General features: G+C 30.1%; 3 protein-coding genes across 3 annotated transcripts; all 3 read left to right on the forward strand.

Annotated features, from left to right (window-relative positions):
- The first annotated feature begins 209 nt into the window (after positions 1–209).
- On the forward strand, positions 210–2,453 carry LOC126553714 (uncharacterized). The gene is made up of 2 exons (XM_050208841.1): positions 210–1,224; positions 2,281–2,453. Exons 1-2 carry the CDS (start codon positions 210–212, stop codon positions 2,451–2,453), a joined length of 1,188 nt encoding a protein of 395 aa, XP_050064798.1.
- Positions 2,454–5,421: 2,968 nt separating this feature from the next.
- LOC126553720 (uncharacterized) lies at positions 5,422–6,300 on the forward strand. The gene is made up of 3 exons (XM_050208845.1): positions 5,422–5,779; positions 5,854–6,023; positions 6,126–6,300. The coding sequence occupies exons 1-3, from the start codon at positions 5,715–5,717 to the stop codon at positions 6,281–6,283; spliced, it is 393 nt and encodes a 130-aa protein (XP_050064802.1). The 5' UTR covers positions 5,422–5,714; the 3' UTR covers positions 6,284–6,300.
- LOC126553715 (uncharacterized) lies at positions 6,291–9,968 on the forward strand (the record flags this gene model as incomplete). The annotated part of the gene is made up of 2 exons (XM_050208842.1): positions 6,291–6,575; positions 9,894–9,968. Coding segments are annotated over 2 exons (360 nt in total), but the record flags the coding sequence as incomplete, so codon positions are not given.
- Positions 9,969–10,416: the final 448 nt, after the last annotated feature.

The following is a 10,416-nucleotide window of genomic DNA, read 5'->3' on the forward strand; positions in this document are numbered from 1 at the left end:
AGCAACCTGATTAATAGAATCGTTTGCTCAAATAACCACTTGGTTGCTATATGGCCAAAACGTTTTGTTTACTGTATTTTTTTTTTTAAGTTTGTGGTGATAACTGATAAATGATAGTGTGATAACTATAAAATTGTAATTAAATAAAAATGTACCTATACTTATTTTATTTTTTAATTTAAATATCTAAACCTTATACCTTATTCATTATGAATGATGAAAGTGAATTAGTACTAGTAATGCTAAGCTATATTATGGAGTCGCAATCAACTGTTCTAAAATATAGACAGTTATGTTGGAATGTATTACAATATAAAAGAAAAACAAATTTAAGAATACTAAAGTTGTTGTTGAGTCGTCAAAGTCATATAAGGTTGCAGAATCCTATAGATACGATTATAAAAGATTATGTAGACAGTGATTTCCATTCTCTTTTTCGAATGATGCGTCAAACATTTTTTAAACTTGTACAGATCTGCTTAAAAGAATGTAATTTAACTAAAAAATACTCTGGAGGAAATCAACCTTTGTCTGTTGAAAAAAAAATTCTCTTAACATTATGGTACCTAGCAAAAGAAGGTTCAATGGGCTCAGTAGCAGAGGTTTTTAATGTGGCAAGATCTACTGTAAAGTGTGTTACCAGAGATGTAATTTTAGAATTATGTAAACTGTCTCCAAAATTTATAGCGTGGCCTAGTAAAGAAGATGCTCTCATTTTAGCTAAAAACTTTCAGTCCAGATCTGATTTTCCAGATGTTATTGGTGCAATCGATGGTTCACATTTCTGTATAAAAGCCCCTTTAGATCAACAGGATTGTTATACTGACCGAAAATTAAACAAATCTATTATCATGCAAGCTATTTGTACTTCAAACTTCTTGTTTACCAATGTCAATATTGGTTACCCAGGCCGTCTTCTTGATGCAAGAGTTTTTTCGAATAGTGATGTTTTCAAAAAAATTGAAACTGAAGGACCTAAAAGCCTATTTTATGGAAAGTATCATTTACTTGGTGATCTAGCATATACCAATACAAGTTGGCTTATTACACCTTTTAAGGACTATGGAAATTTAACTATAAGACATAGAAAATTTAATACTAAACTAAGCAAGACCAGAGTTGCGATTGAAAACACTTTTGGCTTATTGAAGGGACGATGGCGAAGATTACTTTTCATTGATACTAATAACATAAAAATGGCATCAATTATTATATTAGCTACTTGTTAACGCATAAAGTGTTTACCAAAAGGTAAAGCAACTTGGGCGCAACTTGATAAATAATAATAATAGTAGTGGACTGTATAATGAAAAGAATAAAAATATAGTCAAATAATAACAGTATAATTAAACAAAAGAAAATATAATAATAATAGTAATAATAAAAAGATCACAGCCAGTTATAACATGAGTCGGTGTACAAAATAATAATAATATAAGACCTGTCGGTCATACACAAATAGTTGGCCGACCAATACTCACAAAACAGTTGAGACACACACCTGGTTTTACACCCACGCTACCGCACCAGGGCCTGTATTTAAGTCAAAATAAATTACAATACAATAAACAAAATTGACCCTGCGTACGTGCGAATGTGTGCCGACAACTGTTGACGAAGACTTCACAACAAAGTACACTGAATGCAGCCGGGACAGGATCTCTAGCGTACACTACTGTCCCCACGAGCAATGAGGTACACCATAACACGTTGAATCACTAAACAAATCGCTGGTAAATTTGACCACCCTAAACTGGGGAAAACAAATTAATGATGGTAATAAAATTGCAGAGAACGATAATTACCAGACGATGAATCACAAAATTCACAACAACGTGGTTTGGGACGACTGCAAACAGAACATAAAAACAAGTGTAGTGTTGTAGAACACGAAAAAACACGAGCTGTGTCGACAGCGTAAGAAAATGAAGTGACTCAAGTAACGGACGAGAACAAACGAAAGAACGAAAATGACTGGTCTTTCAGTGTCACCACACTAAACAATAAACAATGGAAAAACTAGAAACTTTGTGACACTGAAAGCATGACTAAATGAAAAAATTAAAGTTTTGAACATGACCGAATAAAATATGAAAACATTGATAATTATTCCACAGCTGGCCGGTCGCACACTAACGCCTGATAAGCGTCAGCCGACGAAGGCTGCAACTGTGGAACGTACCGTTACGTGTACATGAAAATGATAACATGAGAAAACATATACTACCCGCATATGGCGGGAATTCAAAAAGAAAAACATTAAATTGACTGCATGCGTAGACACTACTTGTGTTCTACATAATTTTTGTTTGCTTAACGACGATTTTTTAGATACCTTCATAAGGGACGAAAATGATATGGTGAACACACATCAACGAGTTGAAACAAGACGAGTAGAAATAAGGACAGGAGAAGAAAAACGAAGAGATCTTCTTAATTTATTGATTCAATAAAAAACTTTACTTAAGATTATATTATAACATAAATAATTTTAAGTACAAAACATTTAATATAAGTAATAACAAGTTTAAACAAATCAGTCTATATACCTTAAATATTTTAACAAATCATGAATAAAAATACTAATATAAACTTAAAAAAAAAATTATTTTTCTATTTTTACAGGTAAATGGTCAGTATTTACATTGTTTAGTATAAAAAATTAAGACTAATACTAATTATCTATTTAAGATGATATAACATAAATTATTTGAAGTACAAAACATTTCATATAATATATTTTAAGTTTTTAACAAATTATGAATACAAATACTAATATTAATTTGAAAAATTGATTTTTTCAATTTTATAGGTAAATAGTCAGTCTTCACATTAGTTAATGTAACAAATTAAGATAAATACTAATTTTACTGATTACAGAATTATTTTATAACAATGCATAGTAATGCAAGTTACTTCAATTGAAATTATTTATTCATCATAAAAGTAATCAATTGAGATAAAACTTTGGTTTGTTCTTTTTGTTCGGAGATCATTGCTTGACTAATATTCATGAACTCTTTTTGTATTTCAATGTCTTGAGCATGTTGTTTCTGGATTTCTAGTAAGACAGGGTTAACAGGTCTCGTAATTTTCTTAACCTTTATAAATCGTTTTGTAGGTAGCCCCTCATCAGTGTATGCTGCATCATCAGTAATGTAATTTGCCATACCTGGTGAATCTATTTCATTGCTTTCATTTAGCTCTTCACCAAAGCTCATTATTTCATTTTGAAGGGATGAAATATTCAGAGTATCTAAAACCACAGGTGGTTTAACTGTATGTTTTTCTGCAAATGCTGAATGTAGTAAATTATAATATGGTGGTGGATCCTTGCGTCCTTTTTCAGTTGATTTTAGCCCAGCATTTCTTTTAAAATCAACATAGTTTTTTTCCAAGTTTCGCCACTTCTGGTTACACTTGATACCTCCTTCTATAGATGATTGACATACTCTAAAACCTAATAAAATCATCTTATCATATACTTGTTTCCATACCTTAGTTTTAGGAGTTCTTTTGTCTTTCAATAAATGTTGTATGTCTTCACTCATAACTAATTTTATAAATTCTTCAGTCGCTCGATGGTCTATTGGCCTTGGTCGAGTTGTATTCCATACATCTTGTAGTCCATCAGTATCAGTATTTTGGCCGACAACTTGGATTTCAGTAACCTTGTTTATTGTGCTCGTCGACTGTACTATTTCGGGATTTTTTTCTTGAACTTCAGTAACCTTATTTACTATTCTTGTCAACTGTTCTATTTCTGTATTTTGGCCTTGGTCTTGAACTTCGGCAGTATCATCTTCATCATCACCATACATAACAAAACCATTTTCAACCAAATTTGTTATAGGAATGAATTGTTCAATAATATTTGAATTATTTTCCTCTGTTAACAAAAATGTTTATTATAAGTACATACATTTCTCTTAAAAGACATTTAGTAATTTAAAGTTTGTAACCAGTATTAAATGTTTAATTAGATAGGTAGGTACTAGGTACTACTAGGTTATAGTTTATATCACTTTTCAGATTTAATTACCTAATTCTGAAAATAAATATAAATATTTGGTACATAGGTACTAATGTACTATAGATAATAAGTTATATTTTGTTTAAATTAACTTCAAATAAAAGAAAAAGAAAGCAATTTAAATTTTAAAATAATAAAATGTCAAAATACATCATAACGTCTTAAAAAATTGTATTATGATAAATTAAAATTGATTAATATCAACATTATTTAGTGTCAAAGTTTAATATTTGACAGCTCATCCCTAAAAAATACTAAGTAGGTACTAAATAAATATAAGTTTATCATGCAATTATAACATGTACTTATAAGATACTAAGATAATTGAACTTTGAAGTGTAACTATCGCTTATTATTTGATTGTTAACTATTTAATATTATGCAAGCCTGCTACTTACCTCTAATTTTACAAAGAATTTCTTTTTTTATTCGAAGTGTTAAATATTGTATTGCCATCTACATCATAACACACATCAATAAAAATAAAAGCCATTGTGATGAGTTTATTGTTTAAGTATTAAAAATTAAAAAATTTATAATATAAAATAGAATAGATGTCGGAATGTCGGATCACGAAAGACAAATCATAAAATCTTGTTATCAGTGGATATCAGTAACCGGAGACAGTTAACGTAGTTTTTAAATGGTTGCTAAATCCGACAACCAGGTTGTCAAAAAGTGCATTCAGTTATCAAACAATTGCAGTAAACATTATCGCCAAAACAATTTGTTTGTTAAATTAGTTACTAGGTTGCTAAAAACTGCATCACCAAAACACGCCTATTGGGTCTTGTGTGTTATATCTATGTATGTGTATTGTAACGACGTCTCGATTTCGTGCTACCCCCCGCCAGCCCGCGTGAGCGACCGATCCGCTTTTCTCGGTTCGTTACGACCGTTACGCTCAATTCGCGGTTCCCGTTTTCGAACTCTTTTTTCGACATCCGAACTGTCAAGTGACTAGTTCTCTGTCCGCTCGTCCGCCAAACTTTTGCACCGTCACGCGACTTTCTTTTGTTTCCGCGACGACGCGAAATCACGCCGCGCGTATATTTTTGTCTCCGCGAGCATTATTATCCCTTTCTACTGCTGTATTTATTCATTTATTATTATAAGATACATTTACCTCGTTTTTTCTACACATTAAAAAGTGTTTGTTTGTCAAGTTTTTCTTTTTTGTAATATTTACCTTTTCTCGCTTCGAGTCCGATCGAAGGGCGTAAGTCGTTGGCTGATAGTGTGCCAACAAAAGCCACTATCACCACATAACTATTGATAAGACGTGAATCAAAGTTCCGCCATTTTATCTAAGGCCAGAAGTATTATCAATCATTATCACCCGGAATAACGATTAACCACCACATGTTGTCCGGTTAACGCATAGACCTTATACTCATAGACGGAGCTTGCTAGTAGTTCCCGCAGTGAGAATAGGGTGCGCTGCACATGTTGTTGAACACTTCTGCGCATGCTCAATCAACAAACCAGGTGGTGTAGCCTCTTATTTACTGTTTGGTGTTTACATTATGCTGTGTAGCTGATATGCTATCATCGTTTCGTAATTTTAATTTTTATTACTAATTCAGTAATTCAGTAATTCGTATTCTGGTGTGTAAGCATAAATCTAGTTTTGTCTACTACTAAACTGTAAACTGTTAAAAGTTTTAACTGTGTTGTAAAAATGTCCCGAAAATGTGTTGTTTGCAAACAATTTTATTCTAAGGAATCAGAGAAATCATTTCATTCGTAAGTACAATTATTTATATTAGAACATTAATGTATTAAATTTTCATTAAATTGCTGGTGTTATATAATTCTAGTTTTCCTAAAAATGAAGGTCGGAAGCAACTGTGGTTAAAAGCATGTAATATGAAATTGTACTTGCCATCTTACAAGATATGTGGTGATCACTTTTTGCCTGAAAATTACCTACCTAGCGGTTATCTAAAAAATAATGCTGTTCCATTCCTCTCATCTACAAAACGTTCAGGTATGTATAAGTATCTATTTATTATAATATATTCATTATAAAAAATTATTTGCATACATAACATCTCTGTCTAAATTTATAAAATCAATTTTTTAATTTTAGATATTGATCCTTTGGAGTACCACTGCACTTCCAGTCTTTCTCCAAGTCCTATGAAACCCTTATGCGTTGAATCCATAGTTTCTACGAGTACAAGTATATATCAATATATTTATTATCAAACATTATTTTCATACATATCATTAGTCTTAATGTATTAATTAAAATTTTTTCATTTCAGATATTGACCATGATAATACAAGTCCAGTGAAACGTAAAGTGTTAAATGCCAACTCAATTGGAGTTTTATCACCAAGTCATTTTAGAACTCCGAGAAAGGCAAAGAGACATTTGGACATGGTGAAGAACAAATACAGAGAAAAGCAAATTCAAAATGATAATCTCAAAAAACAAATTAAAAGACTGAAAGAAAAAGTCAAAACGTACGATGATCCTGTTCAAAAGTTACACCAAAAGCAATTTTTAACTGAGAATGCATCTGTCCACTTGCAGGTAAATTGTTAACCTATTATAAACTACAGAGAAACCTGTGTATAACAGACAGTCACAAGACCATCAAAAGTGTCCGTTATGGACAGGTTTCTGTTATATACTCTATTCAGAATAAGAAATGTTGTCGGCGGCGACCAGTTTTTGCCGCCGATTACGATTCTTATTCTGAATAGAGTATAGACAGGATTTTTTTGCGGGGACTTATCATGTTGAGATAATTAATCATGTTAAGACAACATGATAAGTCCCCGCAAAAAAATTTTGTTCTAACTAATTATCACTAATTTTAATAGTTTCAGAATTAAATCGAATTTTTTTTTTGTATTTGAAGATTTTTTAAATTCTTTTAAAAAGTATTTGAGTAATACTCAGAAACTTTACTGTGTATAGTATTTGGGTGGTATTTTAAATACTTAATTTTATAAGTATTTGAGTAATTACTCAAACATTTTTTACAACACTGCTCTTAAGCATACTCACCCTAAGTGCCATATAACTAGGCATTATATTATGCTTAAATTGGGTGAGAATGCTTCAATAATCATACTGTGTATATACATTGTGATATTTTACTTACAAAAATAAATGTTAAATTATTTGAATTTATTTTTTATTTTTTATTTCATTCCTTTATTTAGTCTATTGGTTCTGAATCATTGCGTACTTTAATTGAGCTTAATATAAAGGGTAAAAAGCTTCCATATACATCAGAAATGAGGAAATTTGCCATAACTTTACAATTTTATTCAAATAAAGCTTATAATTTTATTAGAAAAAGTTTTAAAAATGTACTTCCACATCCCAAAACAATAAGTAAATGGTATAAAGTTGTGAATGGGGACCCAGGTTTTACTCAAGAAGCATTTCAATGTATACAGAGAAAAACAAAGAATGAAACTGTTATTTGCAACATTGTTTTGGATGAGATGAGCATAAGGGAAAAAATTCAATGGGATGGAACAAAAATGCATGGCTTTGTTGATATGGGCACTAATATTGACACAGAGAATGATAACTCGGTTCCTGCTAAAAATGCACTCATTTTTATGGCTGTAGGAATAAATGGACACTGGAAAATGCCAATAGGTTATTTTCTTGTAGCTGGCTTAAATGGAACAGAACGTAGTAATTTATTAAAACAGTGTTTAATTCTCATGGGTGATACGGGTGCCAAAGTCCATTCAATTACTTTTGATGGAGCTTACAGTAATGGTAAAATGTGTTCAATTTTGGGTGCTTCATTTGATTTAAAGGACGAATTAAGTTTTAGCTTTAACAATCCCTATAATGACGAGTCCATTTATATTTTTTATGATCCTTGCCATATGATTAAGTTGATTAGAAACACTTTAGGAGATATGGGGTATCTATTTAATCAAGAAGGAAAGAAAATAAGTTGGGACCATATTAAGATGTTATATTTCAAAGAAAAGAATGAAGGCTTAAAAGCAGCAACAAAATTGACAAATAAACACATATATTATTATAATGAAAAAATGAATGTCAAGTTAGCAACACAAGTGTTGAGTAATAGTGTTGGTAATGGTCTGAAATTTTGCAAATCTTTAGGATGTGATGATTTTAGAGATATTGATGCTACATCAGAGTTTTGTTTCCTAATGAATGATGCATTTGATATACTTAATTGCAGAAGTAAATATTCTAAAAATCCTTACTGCCTGGCACTTGATGAAAAACAATTTGAAAAATATGAAAAATTTAGCAGGAAATTTCATAATTATGTATTAGGTTTAAGATTACCCAACGGTAAAACCGTGATAGAATCTGGTAGAAAAACTGGTTTTGTTGGACTTATAAAAGCATTACATAATGTATTAAAATTATATACTTGTCTACAAAAAAAATATTCTCTTGCTTACTTATTGTCTTTTAAACTGTCTCAAGACCATATAGAGACATTTTTTAGTTCAGTAAGACAAAGAGGTGGGTTTAACAACAACCCATCTTGTAAACAATTTAAATCGGCTTATAAAAAACTATTAGTCCATAGTGAAATTACTGGTTCGCAGTATGGGAATTGTGTTGCAATACTTGATAGCACACAAATGTCTGTGGTAAACGTAGGGCCAGATTGTATTATAAATAATGATAATGAAGAAGATCCAAGTACAGTTCAACAAGATCATGATTATATACAATCATTAAGTAGACTGACACCATTTTTAGATGAGGTTACAAGTTATATTGCTGGTTTTGTGGTGAAACAAAATAAAAAATAAAATAACTTGTAATATATGTCACCCATTTTTGATTGATAGCTCGAATCATAATTTTAAATTAATAGAGGTAAAAGATAGAAATAACGCTTTGATAAAACCCAGTCAGGATGTTGTAGAAATATGTCTCGAAGCAGAAAGAACTTTTCGATCATTTAATGTTTTTTACCAAATATCAAGCACAAAATGTTTAATAAGATCAAAAACACAATATACCAGAAACCAAATATTTTCAATGAATTAAATGACTACTGTAGAGGCCAACAATTGTTTAACACGCACAGAGATCAAATAATAAGTCTGGCTATTCTCATTTATTTAAATATTCGTTTTCACCATGCTGCTGCGTCAACAGAAAGGAAAAATAACATTTCTATAAGGAAAAAATTTACAAAAATTGTTTTATTTCGAAATGAGTAGGTACTAAGAAAAAATGTTAGACCTAACATATGTTTTAAATACTTGAAATACTATGTAATCAATTATAATAAAATAAATCAAATACCTATCATGGATAGCATGTGTATACCTCTTAAAATTATTACTTGGTCTAGACCACAGATAAATATATATTAAGTCTAGAATCTGTTCTAGACTAAGATTTATAACAATTAACAGGGTTTGGTACTTTATGTGCTTAAAATCAAATACCTATATCAATAAATCTATCACCATTAATTTATTTTTCTTAGATTAGGTATAATATACTTATAGTGGTTTTTGTCTTTGATTTGCATTAATTTAAATGATGGCAATAAAAACTATTATATAATATCAATGTATTAAATTTTAATGGTATTTTTGTTTATCATTAATAATATTTATTTATTTTTTATACATATAAAAATATGGTTTATTGTGTAAATAATATTGAATGAAAGTACATATTAAGGTATATAATATATATAATATTTAAAATAATATATAAAAATATAAAATATACAGAAAAATTTATAAATTAAAAAAAATATGGTAAGTAGGAAATATGTATAAATATGTTGCGAAAAACTCAAATTTCAAATTCAGACACCACAAAACAAATTATATGGTAAGTGTTAATAACAATGTTTTTGATCGCAAGGAATGGCATCACTGTTGGCAAGCTAGAAATGACCGCACCACCCACCCGCATCCCACCTGGATGCTCCGTCTATGAGTATAAGGTCTATGGGTTAACGTTTTTGGTTTTTCTAAGACTACTTTTTTTGAAATTTATTAATTTTATATAGTATAGTAAATTAGTAAAGTTTAATTGTTATTAAATAATTATGCCCTATAAATGTTGTGCGTATGGTTGTAATAATGTCGATGGAGTGGACAAGAATATTAAGTTATTTAGGTAAAATTATAAATATTTAATGAAAAATGTATCTATTATTTTACTTATTTTCTTTTAAAGATTTCCTTTGAATGAAACCACAAAAAAAGAATGGGTGAATGCCATATAGAGAAAAGATTTTACGACAACCAAATATAGTAGACTGTGCAGTGCACATTTTAATCCCAATGATTTTGTTGAAAATCCAGACAGATTAATTTTAAAAGAAGGTATAGTTCCTAGCAATTTTAATTATCCTGCCACTCACATTCAAAAATACAGGAAG

Source organism: Aphis gossypii, unplaced genomic scaffold (genome assembly GCF_020184175.1).
Source record: "Aphis gossypii isolate Hap1 unplaced genomic scaffold, ASM2018417v2 Contig00317, whole genome shotgun sequence".
NCBI classification, from domain to species: Eukaryota; Metazoa; Arthropoda; class Insecta; order Hemiptera; family Aphididae; genus Aphis; species Aphis gossypii.

Bases quoted from the DNA above. Each gene is read 5' to 3' on its own strand.
- LOC126553720 (XM_050208845.1), top strand. From the start codon at position 5,715: ATGTCCCGAAAATGTGTTGTTTGCAAACAATTTTATTCTAAGGAATCA. The intron at 5,780-5,853 runs GTAAGTACAATT...ATATAATTCTAG, and splicing joins TCAGAGAAATCATTTCATTC to TTTTCCTAAAAATGAAGGTC. The intron at 6,024-6,125 runs GTATGTATAAGT...TTTTAATTTTAG, and splicing joins CTCATCTACAAAACGTTCAG to ATATTGATCCTTTGGAGTAC.
- LOC126553714 (XM_050208841.1), top strand. From the start codon at position 210: ATGAATGATGAAAGTGAATTAGTACTAGTAATGCTAAGCTATATTATG. The intron at 1,225-2,280 runs GTTAACGCATAA...CTGCATGCGTAG, and splicing joins AATTATTATATTAGCTACTT to ACACTACTTGTGTTCTACAT.